Consider the following 15,168-nt stretch of genomic DNA (forward strand, 5'->3'; position numbering starts at 1 on the left):
TTTGGCGTTCATAGAAGCCATTTTGTTCCATGTACTATCGCCATTAAAAAATCAGCATGATCAGAAGGACAACAGAAACCTCTCCTTTGTTCCATATCAGGACACTTAGAGCAGAAAACTGGGAAAGTTCACCAGGCGATTCTACAGGCTGTGAAAACTGTTTAATCCACATCCCGGGGCGGGGGGGGGCAAAAAAAAAAAAAAAAAAAAAAAAAAGGGCAGCCTGGCTCAGAACAAAGCAAAGCTCAATACATTTTCTCTTTAAATTCAGCAATGCTGATTTCATGATAGTGCCACCAAACAGCTGGGCACCAAACAAGCTTTGGGACCCCATCCAGGGGAAAAAGCAAAGTGACCAATTCACATAATACATGTATCATTAATAGGATCTCCTGGAATGTTGCTAAATCAAATTTAAGACGGAGATATACAGTTGGTGGCTAAGAAGGGGGAAGATCAGGAATTAGGGAGGGGTGCATGAAGCATCTCAGGCATGATTAGCCTTCGAAGAGCTCCTGTCTTGCCACTTCAAAGTTACTAGTCCACTTCTGAGAGGCGGCAGTTAGACAGTGTGGCAGTGACAGGACATTTTCCAGACCTTTAAGTTGAAGATAACTAATTCTAGCTTATTCTGTTGGTTTCCTGAAACAACAACACTCTTAAAATGCAGAGCAGTAAAGAGTGGCAGAGTTGTAATAAGCCAGGTCTCCACAGCTGGCCCACTCTGGAGGTGACCTCGAGACTGATGCTTTTAGGGTGTTAAGTAACCCTAGCTTCAGTAACAAGTCTTCAAAAAACGAAACCTTACTCGCAACAGGTTTCAAGTCAATACTTCAGATTTCAAATAACCACCTAAACATACTATCAGTATACCAAGACATGAATAAAAACGCAATTTTAAACCTCATAATAAAAATAACATTTTTGAGACCTAGATATGTGAACAGTACATTTCTTCAGACCTCACATGCTGAACAGAAGCATTACCATAAAAAAATTATCTTCCTCTTATGAAACCCTTTCACCCACAATACAATTTAAACAGAAAAATAATTAATTTAACCTATACAGGGGAGCTCTAAACAAGAACATTTTAAGATTAGTTTAAAATAACTTATTTACTGCACACCTGTAATTCTAAATTACACCACCAAAAAAATACACTGAAAGGGCTGAGCCAGGGCATTCGTAGCAGTATGCCAGGGGAATATGAGAACCAGTTTGGAAGTATCCAAATAAACCACCAGGCTGGCCCCACACTTAATACAGTGCAAAATAGGAAATTGAGGTGAACTGCTTCTACATCCAGAAACGTCATGGCTGCTGCTGCTACCAGCTTTAAGGCTTCCAAAACTGAATTACTGAATGGTAAAGCAGTAAAAATGTCACCTACTTTATCCATCATGTCCCAAAACTGGTTCACACACTCCTAAAAATAAAAAAATAATTTGGCCTGCAATCTCTTACAAAATTCTAACAATTGCGTTTTCAAAGCCACATTCCTGGTTCTTGGAACTACTATACCTTATTATCAATGGAAGTATCAATTCAGCGGTTCAACCAAATCACGAGAACACAAATTTGGGGGTTATTCCAAAAACTAATTCGAATGAGACCCAACTGTACTGTACAGAAATTCTAAGCTTGTATTGAAGCAGCAGTCCCAAAAACCAAGAACACTGCATCTGGGATGCCACGTGACACGCCCTTCAGACAAAAAGAAGAAACTTCACTCTTGCCCTAGGAGCATTGGCAGGAATGATTTGGCTGATCAAGGCAGGAAAACAAATCTCACACCGAACGTTTTTCCATCCATGTTATCTGGAGAACTACTACATGGGAGCAGCCTACATGAATGTACAGAGAAGTTCACGGTGCCTAGTGCTTCTGTCATGTCATGGTCAAATTAAGTGATGGGACAATGATGGCAGTGGGCCAGTCATAATTTCAAAACCCAATGCTGGGAGCACCAGTACACATACCAAAATGGCCTATCCAAGTGGCATCTCTGCCACTGAAATGTTAATCATTTGACAATTCAAGCTTGAATCTCTTTTCATTATGAATGCTCCAGAAAACCAATACCTTTCAGTCCTTCAAAAAGACTCCATTTAAGGGTAATTTGATTCTAGGTTTCCCTTGGGGGAGACCTCAAGGCATCAGACACATTGTTCTCTATCAATAGTTTTGTCTAAACCAGGGCTGAGCAATCTCTTTAGCCCTGAGTGCCACCAGCAGGGCCAAGAATCAGAAAAGAAAGACAAAAGCACAGAGCGAGAATGTGGGAGGAAAGAGGATACATATGGTGTGCACAGAGGGTAAGGCAGAGGACCGTGGGGACAACCAGCCTCCTAGGACCTCCTGGTGGCAGCAGCGCTTCAGTTGCTTCCCCTGCCCTAGGCCAGAATCTGGACACTGGGCGCTACTAAAGTGCGCCTGAAAGCACAGCATTATGTAGCAGATGCCTTATTTTGAGCTCTCTGATTGCCAATCTAACCCCAGTTTCTTCCCAGGGTGGGAAAAGCCTAACAGTTTAAATAACAAGCTAATGTTTTAGAATTTAGAATCTAAGCAGCACAAGTTCCAACTACCAAATTTTGATCCCAGGAAGACATCCACGAAATTTAAACAAACTACCTTCCCTCCAGAATTAAAAAGCTTAAAAAAATTTTTTTAAAGAAAAGGAAAAACCTCTCCCACCTAGTATGAAGAAATCAAAAAATTTCCTCAACACAAAGAGGCTCCCTTCAAGCTTAATCAAAGCCCTATTAACCATATTAAGCCAGTAAAATCATTTGCAGGCCAAAGGACCATACAAACCACCCTGTTTGACACACAGGTGCATGACCACACAAAAAAGGAGGGTGGGTAAAGCGGCTTAACTCTCAAGCCTGGACAGAATACATGCTCTACCCAGATCAACTTCCACTGACAAAAAAATAACCAAGGAATTAGCCACAGAAAAGATGACACATCAACCTTCTTACCCTACTCGACCACCAGTACCATTACCTTTTTCTTTAACCAGGTCTTTAAGTGACTGCCATTTCACATCAAAAGGTATGTTTGTAATGAAGGCTCTGTATCTTTTAGTTGGATTGGCATATGGCTCAAAGCGATTGCCTCCTCTTTTTATGTTTTTCTCCTTCCTCTTCTCATTCTGAGTAGGTCGCTCTCCTTCACTGAATTCGAAGGGAAAAAAAGGGTCCATACGTTAGCACAATATGAAAGACAGTATTTGATTTGCCAGGTTTACAATTCCACACAGTTACATCTAACACAAGACTAATATTGACTTTGATCTGACACATTCAAACTTAAGTGCTCGTAGAACAGAAAGGTACAGTAGTGCCCTCCTTAAAACCCACCTATCAAGAAGCCATTCCCAAGAAACTGTGCTCTCCTATGCCTTCATACATTCCTAGGAGCTTTAACAGATGGGAGCAAGAGGCCAACTCCCTGGCCAAGGTGCTTCAATTTCATGCCAGAAACAGGAAAAGAGAAGGGAAGATTTGCAAGACTTCATGGAATAGAAATGAGCTGGTGCACATAGGCCCAATCAACTTTAACTTCATGAAGAAAACTATCTTTTTGTTGTGGGGGAAAAATTTTTTTTTTAAGTAGGAATATAAAATGGTGCAGCCACTAGAGAAAATTTTGGCAGTCATTCAAAAAGTTAAAACACATAATTACCATATGACCCAACAATTCCACTCCTGGGTACAGATCCAAAAGAAGTGAAAGGAAGGAGCAGATACTTGTACACCAAATAGCAGCATTATTCATAATAGCCAAGAGGTGGAAACAACCCAAGTGTCCACCAACAGATGAATGGAATAAACAAAATGTGGTATAGCCATACAATGGAATATTATTCAGCCATAAAAGGCATGAAATGCTGATAGATGCTGCAACACGGATGAAGTCTGAAAACATTATGCTAAGCAAAATAAGCCAGGCATAGAGACAGAAGAGAGGTTACCAGAAGCTGCGGGGAGGTGGCAATGGGGAGTTACTGTTTCATGGATGAGAGTTTCTGTTTGGGATGATAAAGTTCTGAAAATGGATAGTGGTATAATGCACAACATAGCACTGAATGCCACTATACACTTAAAATGGTTAAAATGACAAATTTTACATATATTTCACAATTAAAAAAAATTTTTTTTTAACCGGAAAAAAGCCATTTTCTATACAACCCTACGAAAACCGAAGTCTGAGCAACCCAGGTAGGTAAAAGACAATAGAGGAAAAGATGCCACCTTCAGCAAAGGGTGAATGCTTTTTTGGCATGGCTTTTCCTATGATATTCTTTACCTTTGTGTGTCAGGCATCTCCACACTGTTAACACTTCATTTCTAAACTCTACAGATACAAATTCGGCTTAGATTAGGACATGACATAAGTTTCAGAAGAAAAGCAAACTTCCAAAAGCACGGAACCAGGTATCAGGCTGGAAGCCTAGGCCACAGCAAAGAGAAACAGACCGGTGTGTGCCAGGGTGCCATGCATTGGCCAAGTGAAGCTACTCCATGAGCTGCCCACTCATATTTCAAATATCAGCCCCGGTGACCACAGGCAGACACCTGTTGAGAGGTGACCATGAACAACTGGGATCCAGCAGACAGGAAGTTCCTCTACTTCCTGTACTGTGTCCCGCACTTTCTGCTTACCAAGCCCTATGCTTTCCACCAGTGAAAATCCAGCAACTCTCAAACCACAGGGTCTAGCAGAGACTTTGTGATCCATGACAAAAATGGAAAAAACAAAAAGCCAAGATTATGGTATTAATGATTTATAAACCTACCTTTATTTAATTAAAGGGCTGATATTTATTCTAGGATATGTCTTCCTTGTGTGGAAGACATAATGTCCAAATACAAGAGGACTTTGTTCTTGTAACATACTTACTTGGAATTAAAAAAATAATTTTAAGTAAGCTATACACCTAATGTGGGGCTTTACCTCATGACCCTGAGATCAAGAGTCACATGCTCTACCAACTGAGTCAGCCAGCCACTCCACTTAGAAAATTTTAGCAACTTTTTGAAGCCCCAAAGTTGTTTTCTTTTTTTTCCCTGCTGGTTCCTCCTATCCAAACACAAGGGTGCCAAGAGGTAACCCAGTGAAGGTATCCTCCTCAGCAAAAGGAAAGCAGTTTCCTCCATGATTTCAAATATACCAACAGGCAATAAATAGACTTCCTTCACAGAGGCTAGCAGATATGGAGGGGTATAGCCACTCTAATCCGCAAAATTCCTAGAATTCTACTGTCTACCCCAAGTTAATAACAGATCCTCCAGAAGCTGACTGCATACCACCACAAGCAGATCTCAAAGGAAACCCTCAACCATCACAGAGGCCACCTGTCTACTCCATATGAAAGTCCTACACCAGTCTGCCAAACAGTGTATTTGCCAATGTGTCTCTTGCTCCTGGCAGATAAGAAGGCAAATGTTAGTAAAAATTCATAAAATGTAGAGCACCATTCATAGACCTCCAGACAGGGTCTGCGGATAAAAACGTATTTTAATATAACTGGTTTCTTTTGAAACCCACCCACTCTATAATTTACATTAAAAAACATTATTCTGACACAAGGTCCATGACACAGTAATAGTTCCAGTCTGTGTTTTCACAGACCTGCTTAGCTCATCTGTTACAAAATGCATAAACTAATTACAGTCAAAGCAGGTAACAAAGTGTCCAGCCCATATTCTGCAGATGATTATGGCTAAGAATAGGCTAGCTACCCAGTCGAACCACAGAAGCTGGGTATTTGGTTTGGGGTTAATCCACATCACATGGCTCACCATCAAGAAAGCAGCTCACATGGATTATGTCCAAGATGTGAGCACAGCACTCTACCCAAATCCTTCTCTGGCTAATCATTTCCACTGAGAAGTTTCATCCTAAGTAAATGGGTTTAGAACTATCTCATCACTTTAAAAATTGACATTTTCATAAATCCAATGATCACCAGCAACCCTTTTTTTATTTTTTAAGTAATCTCTATGCCCAACGTGGGGCTTGAACTCACAACCCTGAGATCAAGAATCACATGCTCTACCAACTGAGCCAGCCAGGGCCCCCTTCTAAAATTTTATTTTTTCTTAAATAATCTCTACACCATCAACCCTTCTTAAAAGAATTGTAGACCACCCTCAAAGAAATCTCACTCAAGGTATATATTCAGGTATAGCTAATGTGAGAGTTTTAAGAGTGGTATCCTGAAAAGTTCATTTTTTTAAAATGTCCAATCCCATTTTTTCACTTATCTTCAGGATAAAATTAGGGGAGTAGTCTTCTCCAGCCCTAAGACATTTGTAAACACTTAACTCCAAAAACTTTTTAGAAATACGTTTTTATAAATGGATTATATTTTGACAACACTGACAAAATTGCTTAATCCCAAATACCCCAAATTTATAGACATTAAAAATGTTAAACACACATCTACCATATGACCCAATCGTCCACAGCCAATACTTTTCCAAGAGAAAGTAAAGCATACATCCATATAAAAATTTGTACCTAAGTGTTCACAGCAACACTATCTGTAATGTCCCAAAACCGGAAATTATCTAACAGGTAAATGAAAAACCAAACTGTAGTAGATCCATAAACTGAAATACCACTCAGCAACAAAAAGTAATGAACTACATGCAACAAGAAACACTCGAAGAAACCAAAGGGTTACAATACAGTATGATTCCATCATATAAAATTTTATATTTGAGAAAATCTAATCTGGCAAACTAATCCATAGCAGGGTTTCTCAACCTCAGCACCACTGACATTCTGGGACAAAAGCTCTGTTATGTGGGGCTGCCACCTGCATCCCTGACCTCTACCCAAGAGATCTCAGCAGCAACCCAATCCCTCAGTCTTGAATGTAAAAATCAAAAATATCTTCAAGACGCTTCCAAATGTCCCCTGGACAGAAATGTTGCCTGGGAGTGGAGAAAGGGAGGACTGAGATTACAGAGGTGAGAAAAAAACTGCTGGGGGTCATGGATTTATTTATTACCTTGACTCAGTGAGGGATTCATAACACTGACACTTATGCTGCACATTTCTAAGATGTGCAGGCTGTGCCAATAATACAATATAATTAAGTTTCTACTTATGTTTGTTAAATTTCAAATCTAACTCCAGTAACTTACTTGTAACTCCAACACAAAGTATCAAATATGGAATCTTTCAAAGAAATGGAAACCACCATAGGAGACCTACTTAGGCCAGCTAAATGTCTTACTAATATTCTCCTTGCTAACTGGCTCTCAATTCCCAACTGCCAATGAACATTGTCTATTCTTGCACCCAATCATCCACCTTACGGTCTAAATAGACCCAATATAAATAAAATCTTTTTCTAACATTCTATCAACCTATTTCACGATACATCAAAAAACAAGCCTAAGATATCTGTTAAGTACCTTCCGAGTCATGAAAATGAAGTATGTCTGATACGGCTTGGGAACCGTTTCACTCACTGACTGTATTCTTTGAGAATTACCATTTTTCATGTCACTGCTCCACCAAACGAGAATTATACTGTACCTAAACACCGCAACTAAAAAGACAGTGCCTGCTCCACAAAACACTGCTCCATTTGCCGAATTCCTACTCTCTCTTACGCTTCACAGCATTCAATACCCTCATTACTTTCAGTTTTTCAGAGTGTAGTTTGAAGTGGCAACTCCAACACCCTGAAATCCTGATCACATCTCCTGAGGGAAAAGACTCCTCCTCCCCCCACAAGCCCCTTGAGAATCATCCCTTATGTTAGGGCCTGAGCTCCTCTAATAAATTTAGTGCACAGAGCACTACTCATAGCACTATTCTAGCTCCAGATCCACCTCTCAACTATCCTTGCAACTCAAGCTCTCTACCTGTTTCTTTACCAGCAAAACCAGCATAACCTGTATCCACAGAGGCCACAGGGATGCTGTGAGAATCAACAAACAACCTAACAAAAAGCAGCTTGGTAAATGTCCAGTACAATATCCAAAGGAGCAGCATTACAGGTGACTAAGCACCACACATCTAGGTCTGAACCACAACTTATTACCATTATTACATCCACAGGTTTAAAGAAGATTTGGCACACAATAACTGTCGCACTGAACTATTTCTGTACCAGTAATTTTCTTGAGAGGGACTGATTCACTCCTAGCCTTCTACCGTTACATAGTGATTAAAACAAGCCCACCAGGGTGGGTGGTGGCTGAGGATGCCTAGGCACTGTACGCATGACAGACTACCCAAAGGAGCGATTCAGCTTTCAACTCCATGACTGTAAAACATGATCATGGGAGAGTCCATCTGAGAACCCCAAAAAGAAACAGTCTATTCTTTGCAGACTAGTATCTCTTTGCCTAGCCATGAATAAAACCAAAGGGAAAGTCAGGAGCTGGCAGCATGCATTCAAATAATCCAGAACTCCCTCTAAAGTTGAGCTCACAATCTAATGTGCCTCAAAAAATCCTTTTTATCAAGTATACAGTCACTTTTTAAAGTACAGCAAATACTCAAATCATTGCAAAGCAGAGAATGTGCTTTAAATAAAACACTTTCAATACTGTGTTTAGAGAGGTTACCAGGGTAGTACTGTGGAAGCAAATAGGGCCTTGGAGTCTAGATGGTCATCCCTAGTCTCTGGGTCAATTTCCTTAACCGGAATTTTCTCAATTGCTTAAAAAAAATTTTTTTCTCAGTTCTAAAAAGAGTTATCACAATGTTACCTCCCTGGCAATCTATACTAGGTATAATTTTTTATTTTTAAATAATCTCCATCTCTCAATTTTCTGATTCAGCCACAAGATTTAGAAAAGGAATAGGTTAAGTCACTGATTTTAAATATATGGTACAACCTTAAGAGGGAGGGGGGACGGACACACACCTAAACCCTTATAGTCCTCTAAAATAAACACTTCTTCCCTGACTAAATATACTCTTAACTCTGAATCTTGATTGCCTTTAGATGGAAGATTTCTCATCAAAATAAAACAAATCCTCCTCCCACACCCAGAAGAAAAGGAACTGAAAAATAAGCTTTCCTATCTGGGGTCCCCAATCAAGCTTGCTTGCTCATTGCCTTTTTGGTTTACAGCACACTCCACTCCTGGTACAGACAGGTCAGAAGAACGAAGTTTCACTCAAGTCTCATCCTTCAAAGGCTTTCAAGATAAAAATCTAGATCCCTTAGCCTGGAATTCATTGCCCACCAGCTGGCCCCCAGTGTTTTAGCAAAAAAAGTGCCACAGTAGCATCAATTTTTTACAAATGTGCAAAGCATACACCCAAATCCCTAGTCTTTGGACACTCTCCTCTCAGCCTCTCCCCAATCATCATCTTTCATCCCTCTCCAACCAAAGATACACCTCCCTGACCCCAACACGTTAGGTTGGAGGGAGGGTGGCCCCTGCAAGCTCCCCACCAGGTAACTCCTTTTACTTCTATCACAGCCTAATCAGCCTACTACAGAAATGTAAAGTGCTTCCTCCTCTGGGCAAGGGCTTTATTCTAAAGAGCTCTGTTTCAAGAGCTTCCACATACGAAAGAAAAGAAAAAAGAAGGAAGGAAGAAAAGGAAAGAAAAGATTTCCAGAGGCCCTACAAAACAGATCTGTTGCTACCTCTCCAAAATATCCACGATTAAGCAGTCCTAGACTCTGGGTTCATTCCAACAAGGGCTGTTTTATCTCTAAAACTTTCAGGTTCTTCCTAATAGTCCACATGTTAAATCAATCAGCCACAAAATTACTACTTGAAAATGAACAGAGGAAAATGGGAAATTTGAAAAATGTACCCCAGCTGCTATAACCTATAACCAAACTTCTCACCTAACAGTTCTATCAGCATTTCATCCTGTGATAAATGCTTTGAAAGGGAAAAAAAAAAAACAAACAAATAAATGAATCTTAAATGCCTCCAAATATGGTCCTCAGAAATCCTACTAGGCTCCCCAAAAGATGATGAAAAAAGTCCAAATGAGCACATCTCTTTCCAGTTTTCAATAACAAAGTGCTGGGAATACTTCCAGGATGCCTTTCTGTTTTCTCAGGACCAGTAACCATGGTATTTTGTTCCTCCCCACCTAAGGAGAGAAAATTTAACAAAGCCAGTATTTATTGAATGCTCATTCACATAAAGCCAATTTAACTGCACTCACTTTCAATCTCCACAAACTATGCACATTAAAAAATTTGTGGGAAGGCAAATTCGTAAGAGACAAACCTGTAACAGAGGTAACCAGCAGCTGAGGAATGAGGGAGAATAAATTCCTGTGTAATCGCTCCAGTTTGGGAAGGTGATAAAAGTTCTGGACGTGAACAGAGGATGATAGTAGCACAACACTGTGAATGCGCTTAATGTCATTGAATCGCACACTCAAAAATGGTTAAAACTGTAAGTCGTAGCTTATGTATGTTACCACAATTTTTTAAAAATTTGTAGGAAATCAAATACGCGCCCAGAACTCCCCTCTCCTCCCAGCTGTTGGTTGTAGCCTCAACGTCTCTCCGCGTCTTTCAAGTGACTGCTATCAGAATGGCTGAGTTTCACGGGGACACAAGATGATGCGTTAAAGCTTTAATTAAACTTGAAAAACCAAGAACCCCAAGACAGAGCCCCAAGCTGGACTAGAATAGGTGACGAAGTTCGCAAGTCGGCGAGGCCGCCTAAGGAGGGAAAAATCTTCCCCTGGAACACGGAAGAGGAGCTTTCTCCACCCCACCCCCCCTTTGTTTGCTTGTTTCTAAGGGTGAACACTGAGCCGCAGATCCGAACTCTCTACAATTACGTACTGCGCACCTGGGAGGAGCGAGGGACGCCGCGAGGGATTCGAGCCGGGGCCAGAGCGTAGGGCTAGCGGCGGTTCCGACCGAGGCACTCCCCGCGAGGCGGGGGAAGGAGCAAAGGAAGAGGAGGCGCCCCGAACCGGCCTCGCGGTCCCTGCCGAAACCTACCCGCCTGCCTCGGCTGCCGTTTACCGGGGCTCAGCGCGCGCGAACGTCTGCGCGCGCACTCTCTCCCCTCCCCCCACTTTACGGATCGCGAAACTGAGACCCCGGGCGGTAGGGGATGGGGGTTGTGAAACCACTCAACCCAAGGTCACCCGACAGGCTAGCGGGCGGCGGACTCGGCGACTCCCCGGCTCCCGGGCCCGCGCCATCATCCCCGTGCGCCGGGGCCCGGCCTCAGGCCTCGGCGTCGGGCCCGGCCTGCAGGCGCCGGCGGGGCGGAAGTCCGCGGCCTGGGAGGAGGGGGCGATCCTTGAGGCGCTCACGGGGCCACTCGGCTTCACTCCTCACGGCTTTGGCCGCCCCCACCCTCGGCAGGACCGGCGGGGAAGGCCCAGGCCGAGGCCGCGCCGGTGGGAGGCCGCCAACAGACCTAACGGAGCCGCAGGCAGCCGCCGTGAAGGTGCCCGGCCCGGGACAAGGAGCCGTGTAATACTCACCCCTTCGGGCCCGGAGCCCCGTTGCCGCTTGGCACGCCGGGCGCGCCGCTCTCCTCCTCCATTTTGGTCTCCGTCGTCGCCACCTCGGCCGCCGCTTCGACCCCTGCCGCCATTTTCTCCGCGTCTGGGCTTTGTGTGAGGGAGCGGGATGCAAGCCGCTGCGCCTGCGCGCTCACGTGATTCGGCGCGACCAGTAACGCCTGCGCGCGCCGCGGCCCGCTCCCGCCTCGTCCCCTCCGGCCACGGGCCACGCCTCTGCTCGGGGCCACGCCTCCGCCGCGCGCAAGCGCGGACCCGCAGCTGTTATTCATTCATTACCGCAAGCAATTTGCGTTAGGCACCTACTGGATACTCCACCCACTCTCGAAGTCGGGGAGGGGAAGCACCTCCCCACCTCCTTACACGGACCTACTCGCTCCCAGCTTCCTGTAATCAGAGCTGGCGCAGAGAGGCTGCGAAAGTTTTGTTTACTAGAATATAAAGGAGTTAGCTAGACAAGGAAGGCAGGACACTGGCCGGGCTTGACAGGACTGCTGTGCAAAATGCTGTCTCCCTAAGCAAGTATCATCCTGCACCAAGAATACCTGGGCTCTGTCTGGCCTGCCTCCCCACTGGGTTGGGAGCTCCTGAGGGCAGAGCTCATGGCCTAAGTTCCTCTCACTGAACCCGTTAACCAACAACCGAAACATGAAGCTGGGGACTTAGTATGTGCTCACGGATGTTTCTGGAGTGAATGAACAAGCAATAATCCCAACATGATAGAAGAAACGAGTCACAGGCCAGGAGAGCCCATTAACCTTAACGGGGGCTCCTTTCTGTCTGCCCCTGGATCCCTTTGTCCTGAAGAATTGGCTCTGTCCAGAAACAGGTTTTCAAGGGCTGTTACAGGTTGTGTCCTGGGGCAACCGCGTTGGCCTGGGAAGAAACCAGAGCCCAGGAAAGCGTTCAGAGGCCTCCAGCTCCCTTTCCCAAAGCACCCCCCTCCCCAGTGTCTCTCGAACTTTGAAAGGCTTCACTGAATCTTGGAGAAGTTCCCATCCAACCACTGAACTCTCTCTAGGTTTACAAAAGGAAGGTTTTCTTTACCCCCTCTCCCACAGAATGGCTACATATCATCAGGCTCTGGGGGAATATCTCATCTGCCACACTGTCCTAGGTGCTTAATTCAGCCTGGCGATTCTGACCCAGGCTGAGAATTCCAGGTCCAGAGAAGAAATCCAGTAGCCCAGCTTGACACGGGGGCTAGGCCCCCATTCCCACATACTCCCCAAACTCCTCTGTCTCATAGAATTTCCTTCTATCAGCCATCTCCAAGGCCCTCCTCCTCCCACAGCCCCTCTGCTCTACTAAAATCCCCTGTGCACACCAGCTCTTCTCCCGGGGCTGCACTGGTATCTAAGCTTACTTTCCTCTCCCTTAGACCTTTCCTAGACTGGAGGGGTCCCTGGGGCAGACAGAGCCTCACCGAACCTCTGAATCCCCTTGCTCAGCAAGGCTCAGAGATGATGGAAGAGGCCACAACAGTCTGTCAGAATGAGTGAAAAGAGTCCAAATGCAAAGCAGTGGGGACATGAAGCCACCTGTCTCTCCAGTCCCTTCCTGTGCAGTGAGTGTGACTGGAAATCAGGAACAAGCCAGGCCCTGGCTGAGGAGACAAACTTCAGGCTAGGTTCCTATGGGCTGGTTGACTTAACCCAACAGTGCCCACATTCCTGGGTTTTGCCATCTCCTGAACTGTGATTTTCTTCATACTTTCCTTTGACACCCATTTTTTTCCTTTAAAGAAATGTTTTTAAATTGTGCCTTACATAACACTACATATCGAAAACTTGCTGTAAATAGTTTCTTGTAAAAAATAAGAGGATGATGCCATTAAAGTAGAAATTCAGTTGTGTACACAGCAACAGCTCTGAACCCAAGACTTGCTCTCTCTTTTGCTAGAGTTAAGGGTCATTAAAGACTGCTTAGCACCAACCTACAACTTTCTCCTCACTGTAATTGAAAGTGTCAGAAGCGGGGCACCTGGGTGGCTCAGTCGGTTAAGTGGTTAAGTGTCGAGCCCTTGGTTTTGGCTTAGGTCATGATCTCAGGGTCCTGGGATCCAGCCCTGCATCGGGGCTCCCCGTTCAGAGGGGAGTCTGCATGAGGATTCCCTCATTCTGCTTCTCCCCAGCTTGCATGCACATGCATTCTTTCTCTCTCAAATAAATAAATCTTTAAAAAATCAAAGTGTTTGGGGCGCCTGGGTGGCTCAGTCGTTAAGCGTCTGCTGTCAGCTCAGGTCACGATCCCGGGGTCCTGGGATCGAGCCCCGCGTCAGGCTCCCTGCTCGGCGGGAAGCCTGCTTCTCCCTCTCCCACTCCCCCTGCTTCTGTTCCCTCTCTCGCTGTATCTCTCTCTGTCAAATAAATAGATAAAATCTTTAAGAATAAATAAATAAAATAAAAGTGTTAGAAGAGATCTGCAAAGGAAAAAGCTTTCTCTTTTCATGATGGCACATCCTGGGGCCTCTGCACTCTCTCCAGCGACAGCACGTTCCAAAGTCGGCCTGGAGAGGTGGGTGCCAGGCCTGTGTAGCGTAAAAAGCCACAAGGATGAGAAGGGCCCTGAGTGCCAGCTGAGCTGGGGCACCGGGTATGCTCCTGTTCTGCAGACACCTGCTCATCTCTCCAGCTGCCTCTCTCCCGCCCCTCTGCCCCTGAATCTCAGGGCTCCAAGCGTGGCTCAGCTGCCCTGCTGCTCCTCCCACAGGCCATGTAGTTTCCAGCTTCCAGGCCTTTGCCCTTTGCTCTTCCTCCCCCGCTGTGGCCAGGCTGGCTTCCCCCATGTTCTTCATCTAGGGCAGAAAGGGTTTTTCTCCCTCTCTGGGTGAGCCACACAGCAGACGGGCATTCATGCAGTAAACAAGAGAACATGCCAGATACTGTGCTAGGCCCAACCAGGATGTGGAATCTCGGGTGAGTAACCCCAGTGCTCTGATCCTCCGTTTGCTCATCTGCAAATGGGATTCATAAGAGAACCCCAGAACCCACCTTTTGGATCTGCTCTGAGTAATAAATGTGGCTCAATGCAAGGAACCCTCAAATGTACAAAGCTCAGAAAGAGCTCAAGAAGTAGATGCTATTGGGCGCCTGGGTGGCTCAGTTGGTTGAGCGACTGCCTTTGGCTCAGGTCGTGATCCTGGAGTTCCGGGATCGAGTCCCACATCGGGCTCCCTGCTCGGCAGGGAGTCTGCTTCTCCCTCTGACCCTCTTCCCTCTCGTGCTCTCTATCTCTCATTCTCTCTCTCTCAAATAAATAAATAAAATCTTAAAAAAAAGAAAAAAGAAGTAGATGCTATTACTAGCATGACCATATTCTTCTCTTCCTGAGTCCTCCCGGAAGGGGACACAGAACGCTCCACACTGGAGCCATGTGGACCAGGGGGTCAACCCTAACTCTGCCTCCTAGAGCCGTGGGGCCTCAGACAAAGGCTTCCCTGCTCTGAGCCTCAATCTTCTCTGTAAATTGTAGGTGACAGCCATTCCTGCCACTGAGGATGGGCAGAGGGAGGACACCTGTGAAGGCTCAGAACCAGGGAACCCTCGCTAAGTGTAGTGACTAGGAGAATAAAGGGCCCAGCATAATATCTGGCCCACTCTAGATGCAAAGTAAATGGAAACTGTTCTTCTTACGTGTGTTTACTTTAAATCATTTATTATA

At 44.9% G+C, this 15,168-nt stretch overlaps 1 protein-coding gene across 9 annotated transcripts in view; it reads right to left on the bottom strand.

The window, feature by feature from the left end:
- The window catches only part of HNRNPM (heterogeneous nuclear ribonucleoprotein M), a 39,068-nt gene extending 27,447 nt beyond the window's left edge, over positions 1–11,621 (bottom strand). For all 9 annotated transcript variants that reach the window (XM_027583728.1, XM_027583724.1, XM_027583727.1 and 6 more), the window contains exons 1-2: positions 11,467–11,621; positions 3,013–3,182 (exon numbers count right to left, since the gene is read on the bottom strand). In XM_027583728.1, the coding sequence (XP_027439529.1) occupies positions 3,013–3,182; positions 11,467–11,579 (283 nt within the window). In that variant the 5' untranslated portion in view covers positions 11,580–11,621. The remainder of the gene's footprint in view (positions 1–3,012; positions 3,183–11,466) is intronic.
- Between the last annotated feature and the right edge of the window lie 3,547 nt (positions 11,622–15,168).

The sequence above is a fragment of the Zalophus californianus genome, chromosome 1 (assembly GCF_009762305.2).
Source record: "Zalophus californianus isolate mZalCal1 chromosome 1, mZalCal1.pri.v2, whole genome shotgun sequence".
Taxonomy (NCBI): domain Eukaryota; kingdom Metazoa; phylum Chordata; class Mammalia; order Carnivora; family Otariidae; genus Zalophus; species Zalophus californianus.